Below are 18439 nucleotides of genomic sequence, written 5' to 3'. Positions count from 1 at the left end.
CAGCAACTGTGCTTATTTGTTTGCATAGTATTGCACCTCTTCCTACCCTTACAGTTTAAACAATTTGGAGCAGGGATTATATTTATTTTATACATTAATAAGACAGTGGAACCCTCTTTCATTGTTGTTTTCTATATTCCATATGTGACAGACTGACAATATCTTGAACAAACCTTATGGAATTAAAATAAGTTTTACGGAATTAAGTTAAACCTTATTGGAGTATCTGTGGGATACATTATATTAAAATGTATGTGGTGTTATGGCATTGTATGTACCTTCTGTAACAGAGAAGGAGAATGCTACTGAACTTCCTTAGTTATCAGCCTTTGAAGTCCCCCTGGGACATATGCATATACTAGTCCAAACTGGATTCTCCTGAGACCCACAAAGAAAAGGTCTTTGGATAAAAAGCCTAAGTTTAAAATGACTTGGGGCCTTCTCTTGATACACCAAACAGGCAGAACCCCGTTCCATGGAGTTCACCAATCCTCATGGGAACACTGGAAGAATTTAGCCTAGAGAGACCTCCAAAGACCATGTGCTTGTCCTGAACTGAAACTGAGGAATTTGTGACTACAAAAAAAACCCTTGGGTGGCGTAACGCCTGGTAAGCTTATAAAGATGCATGTAGGTTCTTTTATTGTTTTAAATATGTTTTCTCCAAAATATTTTATCCTTAAGAATAAAGTAGGCTTGGTTGGAAAGAACTGTGTCGTAAGTTATACCTGTAGCTGTAACACTATTATTTAGTCACGGAGGTAATGAATTCTATGACTTTATCAGACCTCAGTGACTTCGGCTTCAGCTGTCAGTGGTGGGGCTGTTCCTCCCTGACCCATGGCTTCAGGTCTGTGGGCCCCCGTCACAGCTGTGGCAGGAGCCAGGGCAGTGCACCTTCCCTCCCCACAGCTCCATCCAGGGCCGGAGCTTGGCTGGGGCCGGAGCCTGAACCGCCGCTGCGTGCCTCTACTCCGCAGCTTTGGCCAGAGCTGAAGTCAGGACTGTGCACTCCTCCCCATGGCTGCAGCGGGGGCTGAAGCTGGGGCTGTGCCCCCCTCCCCCACGGCAGTGGGACTGTCAGTCCCACTCATGGGGCTCCTGCTGTCATTCCTTCCCCCCACTCTCTACCCTGTTATTTTTAGTAAAAGTCATGGACATGCCACAGTTCCGGTAAATTTTTGTTTATTGCCCATGACCTGTGTATGACTTTTACTAAAAATAACCATGACAAAATCGTAACCTTAACTGTTATCCATCTCTGAAGAAAAAGCAAGAAGGTCTGTCTAGGCAGACTGACTGTGCTACGAATTACACAGAGAAGGCCAGGGAACTGTCCAGCCTGGAAATGCATGTCTCCACCCAAGAGTGGCAAGAGCTGGAAGCCTGAGTGTCAGGTGCCCTTGCTGAACCTCTGAGGGGAAATACAGGCGCAGAAGCCCTGTGACACCATACACAAAAAAGCTTCTGTGAGTGAGCATGCCTCTAAATAACTTCTTAATGCCAGGAGTCACAGCGATCACCAGCAGGTATGGGGAAGGAGAGCAGCAGAAAGTTTTGGGACTAAGGCACAGCAGCATCTTACATCCATTCTGCAAATGTAACCCAAGGAGGGGGCTGAGAACTGAGATCCTGACAGCAGGGCGGGACACCTCGGCAGGGCAGGGGGCGAGGCAGATCAGAAGTCCCCCTCCCAACTTTGGAGCAGCATGGCTAGTGGCAACAGGGCAGCAAAATAGCCCAAAACACTGCAACCTGCAACTGCTAAAAAATCCCTGCTGCTGTCAGTTATAAATAGCCCAATGGGCTGCAAAAACTGCATACTTGGTAACCTCTCTACCCTCACTGCAGAGCAACTTTAGCAATACTATTCAGCTCCTCTTTACTCCTTGCTGGGAGCTACTGTAGCGTGACTCGGAGCCAGGATCCTCCTTGCCCTTTCCCTCTTCTATGTGAAAGTGATAATTATAGGATGCAGGGAAAATTTCCTTGAAATGTAGTATTTAGCACCTATCTAAGTAGATTAGAATTGGTATATTCCAAGGGAACTAGCACAATGCAAACAGTTGATAGTGGAATGAAAGTTCACTATAAGGGCAAGGTTACACTGGAAACTTCAAAGCACTCCCGTGGCAGCGCTCCCGTGGCATTGCTTTGAAGTGCGAGTGTGGTCGTGCGCAAGCGCTGGGAGACAGCTCTCCCAGCGCTCCTGGTAATCCACCTCCATGAGGGGATTAGCTCGGAGCCTGTCTACACTAGCACTTTAAAGCGCTCAGACTTGCTGCGCTCAGGGGGGTGATTTTTCACACCCCTGAGCCAGCAAGTTAGAGCACTATAAAATGTAAGTGTAGACAAGCCCAAAGTGAAGCAATGCTTTACTAAAGGGATGTGTTTACACTAGGAAAAGAAGTTGTGATTCACGGCTGCAACCCTGGTGGAATATGGTTTTCAGCTAGTATAGACATAGCCTTACTATATTCAACATCCATTAAAAAAAATCCTGGTTGACCCTTCCATGGCTCCAAATCCTATTGTGTATGTGGTTTATGTGACATGAAAGTCTGCTGAAATGTTGCAGAGTAATTCAGGATCCCCCCCTCCACTTTGTTAGAACCAAGTTCAATATAAAATCCCTCTCAGCAAATTATAGGAAAATTCTACTGTAATATAAAATAATATTAATATTTTTCATTTAAATAGCGTCCTTCATGCCACAGTCCCAAAAGCTCTATACAAATGTTTAAAAATCCTGTGACGCAGGTATTGTATGCACTTTACTGATGGGGAAATGGAGGTAAAAGTGATAGTGACTTGCCCATTGCCACATAGTAACTCAGTGGCAGAACTGGGAATAGAACCTAGGAATTCAGTCTCCCTCTGTCCTGTTATCTAACACTGACACAATAAATCAGTATTAAACAACCTCAGTGCCTTTTTTTGGTTGGATCTGATTTCTGTACCTCAAAATCTGAATAGATGTTTGCTGTTTTACGGACTCCATGCACGCTGTCATATCCTGATGGTGCATTAGTTAATGACAAATCTTTTTTATACAAGTCCAGGCAGGTTCCTAGTGCCACATTACAAACAGCCAACAATCGAGTTCCGTCCATTTCACTTGGTAGAGAATACTTAATGCTTGTACTACAGTTAAAGAAAAATCACACACACAGACACATACAGTTTACATTAACATGCATTTCTATTTTAAGTTTCAATAGAAAGTAGAAAACTGGAAAGGAATAACTTTCAACATCAAAATTATCTTAAAATTCCTCGACCACAGGGATGGGCAAACTTTTTGTCCCAAGGGCCACATCTGGGAATAGAAATTGTACGGTGGGCCATGAATGCTCACAAAATTGGGGTTGGGGGTGCAGGAAGGGGTGAGGGCTCTGATTGGGGATGCGGGCTCTGGGGTAGGGCTGGAGAGGAGGGGTTTGGGGTGACGGAGGGTGCTCTGGGCTGGGACTGAGGGGTTCAGAGGATGGGAGGGGGATCAGGGCTTGGGCAGAGGGATGGGGCGCAGGGAGAGGCTCTGGGGTGCAGGCTTACCTCAAGACACTTACCTCAAGTGGCTCCCAGAAGCAGTGGCATGTCCCTTCTCCAGCTCCTACACAGAGGTGCGGCCAGGCAGCTCTGCACGCTGCCCCATCCACAGGCACCGCCCCTGCAGTTCCCATTGGCTGTGGTTCTTGGCCAATGGTAGCTGTGGGGCGGTGCTTGGGGTAGGGGTAGCATGCAGAGCGGAGCCCCCTGGCTGCCCCTATGCATAGGACCCGGAGAAGGGCCATGCCATTGCTTCCGGGAGCTGCGTGGAACACCAGAGCAGGGAAAGCCCCAGACCCCGCTTCCCCATGGGAGCTCAAGGGCCAGATTAAAACGGCTAGTGGCCTGGATCTGGCCCGCGTGCCGTAGTTTGCCCACCCCTGCTCTAAAACATTACAAAAAGAAACTTAAATTTCTTTAACAGTCAAAAGAACGCAGTATTATAACTAAGTATTTCAAACCTGATGGAATCACTGAAATAAATGCCACTCCCCAGGTTCCCAACATCAGTTCTTTCCATGCCATGGTCTTCAACCACTATCTTTGGTAAAAGGAGTCCCCTAGAAAAGAAATAGCATCATAGTTAATGAAGGTAGAAGGATCCTGACATACAGTCCCGTGATTAATACGGACTGAGTAAATAGGGTGCCACTGATGAACCAGACAAAATACAGTTTACAGAAACCATGGAAAGGGAGTTCTGGAAAATGTTCAGTAAAACAGAGACATTACTGAGTTAGTCACAATAGGGGAAATCCATGGGTGAGGTTCATCAAGAGGATATTACAGTAAATACTCCTTATTTTTCTAGTTTTAGCACATAAGAACTGCATGTTAGAAAGTGAAAACAAAATAGTGATCACTGGCAAACATCCAGATTAACATGAAACTAGCACTTAATATTTGTCTGATTATACAAAATAGTGCTACTTTTCTATAACCTATACTATGTGGAACACTGTACACTTATCACAGACACATACATTATCTAAGCAAAACAAGGGTGGGCATAAAAGGTAGAGTGTTCAGGAGTGAAGTGCAATTTGATCCTTAATTTTAGTCTTCTTTTATGGAAAGCAGATCTTGTCAAACAAATCAGATTTAAACTTTTGATGAGATTACAAATTTGGTTGATATTGGTAACTGCACAGATGTTATATACTTAGACTTTTGTAAGCCAATTGACTTAGTACCGCATGACATTCTTATGAAAAAATTAGCACTATATAATATAAATAAAGCACATCTGAAATAGATTAAGAACTAACTGACAGAACTAACAGCTAACTGACAGAACTCAAAAAGCAGTTGTCAATGGGGAATCATCATCAAATGGGGATTTTTCTAGTTGGGTTCTTCATGGATTGGCACTAGGCCCAATGCTGTACAATATTTTAAATCAGTGATTTGGAAATAAATAAACAAACACTGCTGATCATATCTGAGGATGACACAAAGGTTGGCAGAGTAGTAAATAAGGATGAGGACAAAGTGAGGGCAGTCATACAGAGTGATCTGGATCAGTTGTTAGATCAGGCCCATTCAAACAAAATACATTTAAATACAACCAAATGCAAGGTCATACATCTAGGAACAAGAAACACAGGCAATATCTACAGAATGGGGGCTGGTATTCTCAAAGCTGTGACTCTGAAAAAGATTTTGCAGTCACAGTGGCTAAGAAACTCAACATGAGCTCCTAGTGTGACATTGTGGCAAAAACGGATAACACTGTTCTTGGATGTAGAAACAGAGAAGCTCTCAGATTATTTTACCTTTGTTTACAGCACTGGTGAGACTGATAACAGAATATTGCATACAGTTCTGGTGTCCACATTTTTTAAAAGATGTTGAAAATTTGAAGCAGGCACAGACAAAGGCCACAAAAATAATTTGAGGTCTGGAGAAAATGTCTTACAGCAAGAAACTTAAAGATCTTAATAGGTCACTCGATTACAGTTTATAAGTACCCTGACAGGGAGAAAATGCCTGGTACTGCCGGGCTCTTTAATCTTGAGGAGAGAGGCATAACAAGAATCAATGACTAGAAGCCGAAGTCAAACAAATTCAGATTAGACACAGGGCACATATTTTTGAAGGTGATAAACCTCTAGACTAAACTTAACAAAGGAAGTAGTGGATTCTCTATCTGTTGATTTCTTCAAATCAAAACTGGATGTCTTTCTGAAAGGTATGTTTTAGTAAAAAAAACAAAAAACAAAAAAACCGATATTGGGCTCAATGCAGGGGTTATCAGCTGACTTGGTTTGCGAGGCTCAGGCTATAGGGCTGTTTAACAGTGGTGTAAATACTCAGGCCCAGGGTGGACCCCAGGCTCTGGGACAACCCCTCTTCATGGGGTCCCAGAGCCTGAGCGACTACACCACAGCCTCGTAACCCGAGCCCCGCAAGCCTGAGTTAGCTGACACAGGCTAACTGTGGGTCTTTAACTGCAGTGTAGACATACTCTTAGCGGCCTGTGATATACAGGAAGTTCAACCAGACAACCTAATTGTCCCTTATTGCCTTAGAATCTATGAATTCTGTTAAGATTATGATAGAAATCAATTTTATTTGGCTATAGAAATAAAACTAACATTGTATTATTTATACAGTATCATAGGTGTGCATGGCCCTTTACAATCAAATAAAGTTAACAGATTCTTGCCCTCAGGAGCTGCAATCAAAGAGGATGATCATATGAACACTCATTAATGAACTCAGTACTTACTACCATGAGTAGTCCCATAGAATTTGTTAGTACTACTAGTACTACTATTGGCTGCAAATGTTTGACCCTTAATTAGATCCAACACAAAGGATGAAAATAGACAGGATGTGTGGTAAGATATGGGTTACAGCAGCAGAAGATAGTGATGTGTGCTTAATATTACATACACAAATATATTTAAAAAAATAACATCTAAAAATGGAGGGCATAGGTCAGCAATGGAAGGCTTGCTAGAAGAAGGGATATAGAATTCACATTTTATTACTCTTTCCACTCTCTCTCTATTTTTTTTGGTTAGTAATTAAGCTTAAATAGAACACACTGAAAAAAAATTAAGTTCTTTCTCTACCCAGGTATTTAAATTATGCTTATTACCATGATGTCTGACCACTTATATCCACTTTAGACCCATTTTCAAGAGAATATCAAGTCTTTATAACTCATCTGTTCAAAAGAATAGGTAAATTTTTCCATTATGATGTACCCGCATAAATGTTAACGCTCAAACATTAAAGTAAACATTTGCTTGATGTCAAAGAAAATTATTCCCTTTATAAGCCCCAAATATTAGATAAAAAAGTAAAAAGATGCTGGAAAACCTTAAGGAAAAAATACTGCAAGTTCTTACCGGGAGAGAATTCCAACAAAGTTGCGCACAGATGATGCATGGAATAAGGATTGAACATTCCCAAGACTGCTCAGAAACTCTGCTGTTTCACTTATTCTGCCAACTCTGAATATTTGTAGAACTTTCACTGGACAGTCACTGCAAGAAATTGAAAATGAACTTCAAGGTCATGTGAGTTAGAAAGTATATTCAAATTCAATTAATAGCTAACGGGTGAAGAACTAATATGTACCTCATAGAAATGACTACTCTTCGTTTCTTGTAATTATAAAAGAAAAACAACCAGACACAATACAAAGGAGTATTTACTGGAAATATTTAAATATTAAAGGCAAACAGGAATACAAATTGTAATTCAACAGCAGCTATCTAATCTGTGATTGTCTGTAATCCCATAGTAGGTTTCCTCCTTTTCTATACAATGTAGTTGTGTTTCACAGAGTTCAAGCTATGGCACATCTGTGAAAAAATCCAAATGTTAGTTTTCCAAAATTTTAACAAAAACAGATTTTGAAGTTTCTAGCAATCAGGCCTACTCACTCATTGTCCTTTTGGAGTCAACAGTCTGGGTGACCTAAGGGGAAGAGCTTCTAGCTCATGGTCTGCACAGAATGCAACTGCATTACACTACAACTCCCAGCAGCCACTGACACTTGTCTGTTGAGGCTGGAGAAAGGACCAATGGCTGCTGGAAGTTGTTGCACACTGATTAAGGCTTAAAACATATTTAGGTGCCCAACTTCATGAATCAATGGGAGTTAAAGATATTTAGGCACCTGAGGATCTGGGCCTACAAGCTCAGTCCCGAACAATCCTGCCACAAGCTCAGCTACATACAAAATACTTATTCAATTACAAAACAATCTTGGTGGGATCCTCTCTTAAAGATATTTAAATAACAAATTCAGAGTAGTAGGAATAGGTGCTGAATCCCTCAGTAGCATGAGCAGAGAGGAATTTAGCAAAGCTTTTTTTAAATTTGCCTTTTTTGGTATCCTTTCAGATCCTGGGAAGTCCAGACTTGGTGCAGATCTGTGGATCCTGCTCCATGTAATGCTCCAGCATGCTGTTTATTGATATCACTTCCAGGCTCTACCTCTGACAGGAGGCCACCTTCAGAGTTAAGATGAGGGGTAAATTTTTCAAAAGTACCCAAGTGACTTGGCTCTTAAGGCCATGTCTACACAATGGGTACTACAGCAGTACAGCATACGCTGCTGTAACCCCATAGTGCAGATGCAGATTATAGCAACAGAAGAGATTTTTTTCACTGCTGTAGGAACTCCACCTCCCTGAGTGACAGTAGCTAGGACAACAGAAGCATTTTTCCAACAAACCTGTTGCATCTACACCAGAGGTTAAGTCAGGCCTTTGCACCATTTTCAAAAGTGACATTCAGTTCATTGTAAAAGCAGCAGGTCTGTAAATAGGCACTGGATTGACTTTTGGCCTCCCTGGTTCTAGTATGCCTGCTGCAGGTCCTTCGTTTTCACCTGGCACTGTTGTGATTCCTACCATACCCCTTTGCCTGCATCCCCTGTGCAATCTTTTGGCAGATTTCCATGTTTCTATGACTGCTCCAAAGCTGTGTTTGCACAGTCTCTTCTCCTCACAGGCTCAGGAGATCCAATACCTACTGTCTGCTCCAAGCAGTAGCAAATCTAGTGAGTGGAGCCAGCATGGTCAATTGCTTACAACAAGGGAGAGATGGTAGGTGTGCCTGCCAGGCTGGGCAACCAGAAAAAGACTTTTAAAAATATACAGGGGTTTTAAAGGAGCAGTAGTGGCTTCTGGTCTCTGAGACGAGTTCAAAACTGTGACCAGAGCAGTCAGTGTTAGGTATTGTGGAACAGCTGCTGGAGAACTGTTAGGGTCAACATAAGTCATACAGTGTCAATACTCGTGCTGCATTAACCTCAGTATGTCGACCACAGCTCAACACCATTCAAGGAGGTGGTGTTACTGCATCCCTGTAGTACATCCCTGTAGGACATTTACATCAGCCGGAGATAAATGTAAGTATAGACACATGTACAACTAAGTTGACGCAAGGTGGCTTATGTTGATCTAATTTTGTAGTGTAGACCAGGCCGCAACCTTAGGCTCTTAAGTCCCAATGACTTTCAAAGAGAATGAGGCCAGGTCTTCACCACAAAGTTTTGTTGGCATAGCTGTCAGTCAGGGTGTAAAAAAGCCCATCCCCTCCAGCCAATATAGCTATGCCGCAACCCCCCGCGTTTAGATGCAGCTATGGTGACAGATGAGTGCTTCTGTCAGAGTAGACAATGTGGTTCAGGGACTTGGTATTCCTACATGGGCAGAAAATCTCCTTTTGTCAGAGTCCTTAGTGTATCATAGAATCATAGAATATCAGGGTTGGAAGGGACCTCAGGAGGTCATCTAGTCCAACCCCCTGCTCAAAAGCAGGACCCATCCCCAATTAAATCATCCCAAGCAAGGCTCTGTCAAGCCTGACCTTAAAAACTTCTAAGGAAGGAGATTCCACCACCTCCCTAGGCAACGCATTCCAGTGTTTCACCACCCTCCTAGTGAAAAAGTTTTTCCTAATATCCAACCTAAACCTCCCCCACTGCAACTTGAGACCATTACTCCTTGTCCTGTCCTCTTTCACCACTGAGAATAGTCTAGAACCATCCTCTCTGGAACTACCTCTCAGGTAGTTGAAAGCAGCTATCAAATCCCCCCTCATTCTCTTCTTCAGACTAAACAATCCCAGTTCCCTCAGCCTCTCCTCATAAGTCATGTGTTCCAGACCCCTAATCATTTTTGTTGCCCTTCGCTGGACTCTCTCCAATTTATCCACATCCTTCTTGTAGTGTGGGGCCCAAAACTGGACACAGTACTCCAGATGAGGCCTCACGAATGTCGAATAGAGGGGGATGATCACGTCCCTCGATCTGCTCGCTATGCCCCTACTTATACATCCCAAAATGCCATTGGCCTTCTTGGCAACAAAGGCACACTGCTGACTCATGTCCAGCTTCTCGTCCACTGTCACCCCTAGGTCCTTTTCCACAGAACTGCTGCCTAGCCATTCGGTCCCTAGTCTGTAGTGGTGCATTGGGTTCTTCCGTCCTAAGTGCAGGACCCTGCACTTATCCTTATTGAACCTCATCAGATTTCTTTTGGCCCAATCCTCCAATTTGTCTAGGTCCCTCTGTATCCTATCCCTGCCCTCCAGCGTATCTACCACTCCTCCCAGTTTAGTATCATCCGCAAATTTGCTGAGAGTGCAATCCACACCATCCTCCAGATCATTTATGAAGATATTGAACAAAACCGGCCCCAGGACCGACCCCTGGGGCACTCCACTTGACACCGGCTGCCAACTAGACATATAGTTGGTTAGTTAGACATATAGTTAGACATATAGTTACATATAGTGTAGATGCAGCTTATGTTCCTAGTATACCAGCAAGCCATTTGTAGTGTAGACAAGGCTATCACCTAAGTACCCATGTCACTTTTAAAAAGAAAAGGAGTACTTGTGGCACCTTAGAGACACAGCTGTAGCTCACGAAAGCTTATGCTCAGATAAATTTGTTAGTCTCTAAGGTGCCACAAGTACAACTTTTCTTTTTGCGGATACAGACTAACACGGCTGCTACTCTGAAATATGTCACTTTTGTAAACAGGAGATAGGCTCCTAAGTTACTTAGGCACTTCTAAAAACTTTACCCGAGGTAGGTTTTTTGAGGATTACAAATATTTTTTAATATCCCTACTTATGGAGCTACTATATGAAGCTTCTTTTTTAGAAGACCTTTTAAGCCTGCTCCTTCAACATCTATTTCTACAGTAGTTTGATTTTTGAAAAAAAATATCTTCTACAGAAAATTAAATGCAGTGTCCCAAAAACTAAGATCACGTACTCTCTCTAACTTTATTTCGATGAATTTATTCATTTTTCCATGTTTAATTTTACTGGTTAATTACAAGATAGGGTCTCTAGTATAACCCCAACCAATACAATTAAATAAAACCCAAATGAAATATACATTAGTAAGTAAGCTTTTTGAAAGTATACAGCAAAGAACATTTAATTTATAGTTTTTTACATGAATGAGAATTGTTTGAAAGGGGCTAAGGAGATTCTCAAAAGGGGGGGCAGGTTTTTTAAATAACACGAGGAAAATTAAAAACAGCTGAAATAAAAATTTTACACTTAAAAAAGGATCAGCGTTAAAATACCTGAAAATAAACACTGAAATTCAGAAACAAACACAGAAGCCATAAAATCTAATTAAAACAAATTTAAAAATAGTTCCTTTCAAAATTATTGTGGCCTTGAATAATGAAAGAAAAAATAGATCAATTTTTTCAGTCTCATTAGATACTGTCATAATGAATTTGTTTCTATTTAATCCAAATGTACATCATAGTAGAGGAAGATATATCTTATGCAGCTGATCAAAGCAAAGATGGGCAGGAAGAACAACTGGGGCCAAGATCCAGCTGTTTTTAGAGTTGGGAGTGAGCTACCAATGGCCTATCATCATGCTGGCTGTAAAAGCTGTAGGGCCCCAAGCAAGGACACAGCCCCAAGACGCCGGAGCTGATGACTGGGCATGAATTTCTTCCCATCTGGTTCTGGTCTTAAGGAAGGTATGGGAGCAAGTTCTTTCCTCTTCCTTTTGTCTCAGAGATGGAGGAGGAATAAGATAAACACCTGACATGCTATGCCTGCTTACTTTGCTTTTGTAAAGGCCAGCCCTGCCTACTGCACAATCCTGCTGGCTCTGGAGTGGAGTGGAGTGTTCCAGAAGCCAAAGATCTCACTGCTGTGGGAGAATCTGGTGGCCCACCCCTCATTATATGTATTTTATGCATTATTTCTATAATATTACTGAGATCAACTTATCACTGTTAAACACCCACCTGTGATTGTTTTTCAACACCTGCTGTTTAACATTGAGAAATTCTTCACTCTTTGGATTGATAGCTTGTATCTTGCACCTTAAAGCCCGGTATTTAGCAAGAGATGGTGGGTTAGGGCTTGACATACTTGTTTCACAAACATTAAGCATGTCTCTGATTAGCTAAAATATAAAGATATAAATTAGAATTGATATGTGGATAATATATTGTAGTGATTAGTGAACAATGTTCTAATTCTCTACATTTTTGGTGACTTTTTTGGGGGGGGTCATTTTATACTTGTTACATTTAATATAGAAAATAACCAAAACCCAGAAGAAAGAAAGAAAGAAAGAAAGAAAGAGAAAATTATAGTAAAAGAAAATAATTCTCACAAATTACAGTGAAATAATACTGGAACTGAAGATAAAAGCAGAGATTATTTCAATTTATCTGTTAGTATGTATAGCAAGAGTGAGACCAGGTGTGGCACCTTATGTAAACAAAACATGGCAGATACACTTAAACTGCTTTCATAAAACTCCAAATCAATCCAAGCCTTGGGCCATCTCACAACAACTCAGCAAACCAGTATTTTCTGTTGGTTGGCTGCCATTTTGACTTTGCTCCTGGGCCCGTCCCCACACCCTGGCTGCCACTCAGCAGCCATCCTGTGTTGTCAGCAGTGCCACTGGCCAATCAGGAGGGCAATGGCAGTAAAAGCAATGCACAAAGCTGGGCTTCACAGTCTAGGGGAGGGGGGAAAGGTGAGGGATTGAGATCATGTTATCACAAGACTCAGACCAATCCAATTCCCAAACCTTAGCAGGGAGTTTTCCTGCTCGGAGGATGGAGACAGGGTGGGGAGGCCAAGCAACTCAGCACCAGCTTATGCCTGGAGAAGTGGCACACACACAAATTTTATTAACGCATATTCACAGATTCCAAGGTCAGAAGGAACCATTGTGATCATATAGTATGATCTGTATAACAACATATCATGATGGGGCACCTAACCTGCACACAAACTAATTACACAACATTAAACTATAAAAACATTATATTGCTGCCACATCATCAGTCATGGGCAAGATTTATGGGATGTGAGACTTCTGGTATCAGAAACTTTCCTGTGGCCAAAGATAATTATATCGACCATATTTTAAACGTAATTTTTTTTTTGCACCCCTAGTAAGCCCCCATTGCTATTTGGATTCACAATGGAACTACATTTTAGTAGCCCTTGCAAGAGTTAAAAAATATCCTACTCACTGGTGTGACAGTATTTATAAGTGACACTATACAGGACACATCAGTGCTTACTAGCAATCTGAAAATGTTACCTGACAGAGGTCCTGTTTGCTAGATAACAGTTTTTTGGTAATATTATAGTCTATTCCACTTTTGTGACGTATAATTCGATAGAACTCCATCATCATCGCTTTCAGTGCCATTGCTGCTGTTCCCTCATTCATTGCATTCTTTATTTGAAGTAGAATACCTTCCCCTTTGCTCACCTTCAAGAGAAGAGATTATTAAATATGAAATCCTGACAGAACAGTGCAACAAGCCTGAAAAAGGTAAATACTAGAAATAGAGGGTAATTTGTTTCCACACTAAGATAATACTTTTTTGTTTATTCTTTGTTATTGCAACATCAGCACAATGCCTTTTTGTATCTGAGTTTGGCATTCAAAACCAAGTACCTGATTCTACCTTCATGCTGAGCTACTCCGCAAGTAGTCGCGCTGATTTCAGTAGGACTGCTCACAAAGTAAGGGGAGCAGGATGTACCCCAAGTATATAACAAAAAAGAACATGGATTTGATTAGCTGGCAAATGCCTCTTAGTTTCTTGTAAATTCACAAGGTCAGACTAACTCTTTATTAAATAAATAATGGAAAACAATCCCAGAGGGTTTATGGTTGGAAACTACAAGAAGATAACAATAAATGTTAATGAAACTTCTAAATCATTAGCTTATCCAAACGTACGTAAGCAAATACCTATTTATAGCAAGAGTCTGAAGATTGCACTGAAGTACCATTATCCATTTGACATTCTGTCCACATTTGAAATAAAACAGGAAATAGATTTGTTCACATAGCTGTACTGAATTTCAATTTAGCTGTTACTTGTAATACATTCTCATTTGATCCTTTCTGCAGAATGCCATGTGATGGTTTGATGATCACAGAGCAGTAGGGAAGAGGCAAACTTCAATAAATTTACACAAACCATAAGCAATATCCAGTAGTGTAATAGTGACATAAGCCAGGGACTTCATAATAAAGTTGTACTCTATATCAGTACTGATCCAAGGTTGGTCCTTGCTTCACAATGGCCCTTTGGCAACATTGCTAACTGCACCACAGCTTTTAAATTCTTATATTTTAAAAACTTAAGACTATTTCTTAGGAAATTGCACATAATGATGTTTCTGTTATAAATTAACTACTTTGGCAGTGAAGCCAGTCAGAACATATGAATTTTATCAAATTAATTCTTACAGAGGGACACATTGGGATACAGACCTTTTCACTTCTAGGACTGTGGTTCGTATCTTACTTACACTGGCAATGACTGAATGTTATCTACCAAATACCTGGTGACTTATGTAAAATGAACAGGAAATTGCAGTAGACAGGCTCCCACATCTCCACATCAAATGGTATGTCTAAATTTATTTAATTTATACATTAATTGATTTATAAAATGCACCCAGTCTCTGGATACATATATACACACATACATTGGTATTTAAACACACCTCCATAACTGTATCTAGTGTGTATCTAGTATAATTCTGATCCCAGGTTGGAAAGGGCAAAATACTCTTGCTTGGAAACAAAATACTTACATTAATACTTAGATAACACTGGTTCCTAAAGAGTCATCATTTCTAAGCAAAATTAACTTACATCATTTAGGCTGATGTTGTTTACTGGTTCAAGTAGTAAATGGTCCAAATGACCAAGTGCTTCTGCCCAGATCAGTTCCACAAAAGCACTAATTTCTTGGGATAAAGTGCTTGAATTTATGGCTTCCTCTAGAAGTATCTGCAATAAACAAATATCAATTAATAAAAGAAATAGAGATGCAGAACTTGCTCCTCCAGTTCTCAGACTGGTAGAACTCCCATTGATTTCCCTGTTCTGATAAGCGATATACTACAGTATATGTGTTAATATTTACTATGACTTATTTAGGCCAATTGACTTGAATGGGAGACTTGCTTGCAAAAAGTCTTCTGGATGGGGAGCATAGAAAAGCATGAGGTCATGTTCTTGCTTGAAAGTTGAGTGGGCTATCTGATAATGAATGGGATTTATTATTAAAAGATAGTGCAAACAAGCTCCAGATGAGGCGGTATATTCTGCCAGCTCTGCTGGAAGAAACTCCACAAAAAGCTCTACTACACTGCAATTCTTTCTCCTTTCCCTTTAAAACATCCCCAAACCACTTTCACCACAGCCATAACTCTTATGAACAATTTTTCTAATCAATTCCCTAAACTCATACTGAGTCTCTGTCTTGCACAGACTCTTCAGCTAACTCAATTGCTCCCTGCTCCTTCTTTCCTTTCCTCCATTATTCTTTGTGACAGACTACCCCAAAATTGCTTCCAACACCTTTCCCAATCTCAGTGAGGGCAGTAGCCAATCAGCTGCTGATTGATGGATCTGTTGCTTATACAATGAATAGGACAATGGACTGCAAACAGTAAGCTTTGCTAAAACAGACTGCATGTCCCTACTATTTTATTTATTATGCAGTTGATTCCTGTAAGTTCAGGATGGATGGATTCAAAATGATTGTTGTCTTCATTTGGGGTGCATACTATTTCTCCTGGTTCAAAAAGCCGCAAAAAATTGTGTACATTTATCACAGACACTCCTCTCATACAGGTAAAAACTGGGGATGCAGAGCTAAAGAAGAAAGGAAGGGCATGAAAACCAGTGCAATCCATACATCCAAAGCAGCTAAAGAAAGTATGGAGAGATTTTCTAATGCGTACTGAGGAACATCATTAAAATATTTGCTATTGGGGTTTTTTTGGCAGTATTTCTGAGTTCCAGTGGTTGCCATAAAGTCAATGTTTTCCAACAGTTACTGCACAGCAGTATCAGACACAACACAATGTTTCTCTATGCTTAGAATAGGAAAGAACTGTTGGAAGATAGTGAAGTTTTAGTGACAACAGCTGTATTGCTTCAGAGAAAACAATACAAGGGATTCTAACATTTCCTGGATATAGGTGATATTATCTCAAAGCCAGTTTTATGTCAACACGTAGTTTAGCTTATCTGGGGCAAAGGGGAGGGTAGATTGCTTACGGTAAAAAGGTACATGGAAAAAACTTTGTATCACACTACATCTATTTTCAATAGCAGATAAACAATCAAACCTATTTGAAAAAATACTCCTGGGGCCAGGATCCAACTCACTGTTGTCAATGGGAGTCTTCCTACAGACTTCAGTGGAAATTGGATCAAGGCTATCAACATAAGTAATGAGTGAGAATTCTGGCACTTGAAAACATCAAATTGTACAATATTCTGACATTATTTTTTGGGCACAACTCCCACTGATTTTGATGGAGTATTCTATGTACTTACCTATGGTGGAATAAGGATACTGGGAATTCTCTACAAAGTGATCAATTAAATTTGCTTTTCATATGTTACAGTGAAGTAATGTAAACCATTAGTTCATTATTCCTAAAAATCTTTTAAAACATTAGCACATAAATACCATTTTCCCTACCCTATTATATTCTACTACTTAAATCTAAACCATAATCCTCACACTCAGAGAATCAGATACTAATATAAATCATGAAGACCAGAAGAATACAAACAAATAAGTCATGCTAACCTCTTGTAATTTCATAGAGGCTAAATTGTCTGCACCTGGTGGAAAGGTTTCTCTTAATAGAAAGTCCTGGTTCTTCAAATCTTCAACATAAATCTCATAATTTTTTCTTACTTCTTCAGAAGTCTTAGTTGCTATGAACTGTTTTTTACTCTGTGAACGACAACATTAAAATATATAAGAAAAAGAAGACTTACAGAAGTGTTCCAGTTTTCTGGCACGTCACACTACCAGCTGAGAGACTTGTGCATAAAGTTTATCTAGAGCTCTAGCATAACAGGTTTTAGAGTGTGATGGGGTGTATAAACCCTACATTGGGACAGAAGGGGTTGAAGAGCAGTTCTGGGCCCAGATGACTCCACCCCTCCACACATACAGAGCTTGTTCCAGTTGGAGGACAATCGTAAAAGGGAAACAGACAATTTGGAAGGGGAGAATAACCTTTTTGGACATAGAAAAAGCCTATTATGTGTTATGGAGAGTACGACTTCTTCATAAAGTAGGCTCCAGGGGTATTATAGGAAGAATGTATATATGGGTATAGGACTTCAGCAAATGAACAAGTCTGAATAGGGAAAGCTTTTTCCAACACATACACAATTGCAAATAGAACTCCACAGGGCAGTGTAATTAGCTCAACCCTCTTTAACATCATGATAAATAACCTCCCCAAGGAGATGAGTACAGGAATAGGGATCACATTATTTGTTGATGTCTTGTGTCATATGGACCAAAAGCAGAAACGTTTATTCTTCTGGCAGTGCTTTCAATTATGCACTTAAGGGAAGTGCAGAATAGGGAAACAGGTGAGCGTTCAAATTCTCCATAGACTAAACTAAGGGAATGATTGATGTTCACAACAAGGAAAATCCAAACAGATCTAAAGTTATAGCTACATGATTGCCTCTCATGGACCATATTGAAAATATTAAAGCACAAAGGTAGAGTTAAGTTACTTAAAAGTATCTCTGGAACATACTGGGGAGTGGATAAGAAAAAAATGGTAATGCTATACAGAACAGGAATTAGAACACTTATTGAGTATGGATGCCAAGACTTTAGGTCAGCAGTGAACACAAATCTGAGAAAACTAGACTATATCCAAGTACAGCCATTGCATATTCCATGTGGTGCCTTCATTTTTATGTCTCTATGTTCACTACAGAAAGCAGCCAGTGAAGTGCCTATCACTCTTAGAATGAACTTCTTAGACTTAACCTTGTGGGCCAAAGTACTAGGTAACACTCAGCAAATATATAATGATTATTTGGAATTAAGTGGAGGCTAAGTAGGGAAAAAATTCAAAGTTCCCCATGTAAGCAGGGTACAGAAGTGGATAAAGGATCTTAATGAAAAAAAAAAGGACTAAAAGAGATCAAAATCTACAGCTATTGGGAAAATTCTCTATCATTGGAAAACCATTCCCCCTGAGGTAGGCATGAAATAATATAATGAAATAAATAAAAGGAGAAGAATGATAAATATACAAGATATAAGAAATCAATATATTTGTGATAAGTAAGGACACTATGGCCATATATATACAGATCGTTCAAAAGACGAAGGAACAGGAAGAGTGGGAACAGCTTTCTGCGTGTCCTCACTCAGACTCAAGAAAGTTCTAAGGCTAACTAACTTTGTATCCATTTTTACAGTTTAGCTAACAGAAATTATGATAGCATTAAACTGGGCTTTAGATGTGTGGTCAGCTGCCATGGCCACCTTCTCTGATTCCTTATTAGGACAGCAGGCAATTTACAATGGAAAGTCTGACATCA

At 40.4% G+C, this 18439-nt stretch overlaps 1 protein-coding gene across 2 annotated transcripts in view; it reads right to left on the bottom strand.

The window, feature by feature from the left end:
- Positions 1 to 18439, bottom strand: part of PARP4 (poly(ADP-ribose) polymerase family member 4) — a 116199-nt gene that overhangs the window by 68871 nt on the left and 28889 nt on the right. For both annotated transcript variants that reach the window (XM_084616344.1, XM_084616345.1), the window contains exons 7-13: positions 16665 to 16814; positions 14708 to 14845; positions 13130 to 13303; positions 11808 to 11968; positions 6909 to 7046; positions 4011 to 4109; positions 2961 to 3144 (exon numbers count right to left, since the gene is read on the bottom strand). In XM_084616344.1, coding sequence (XP_084472470.1) covers positions 2961 to 3144; positions 4011 to 4109; positions 6909 to 7046; positions 11808 to 11968; positions 13130 to 13303; positions 14708 to 14845; positions 16665 to 16814 — 1044 coding nt within the window. The remainder of the gene's footprint in view (positions 1 to 2960; positions 3145 to 4010; positions 4110 to 6908; positions 7047 to 11807; positions 11969 to 13129; positions 13304 to 14707; positions 14846 to 16664; positions 16815 to 18439) is intronic.

This window comes from Lepidochelys olivacea, assembly GCF_965140295.1.
Source record: "Lepidochelys olivacea isolate rLepOli2 genome assembly, chromosome: 1".
NCBI classification, from domain to species: domain Eukaryota; kingdom Metazoa; phylum Chordata; order Testudines; family Cheloniidae; genus Lepidochelys; species Lepidochelys olivacea.
This window is presented reverse-complemented; position numbering and strand designations above follow the sequence as displayed.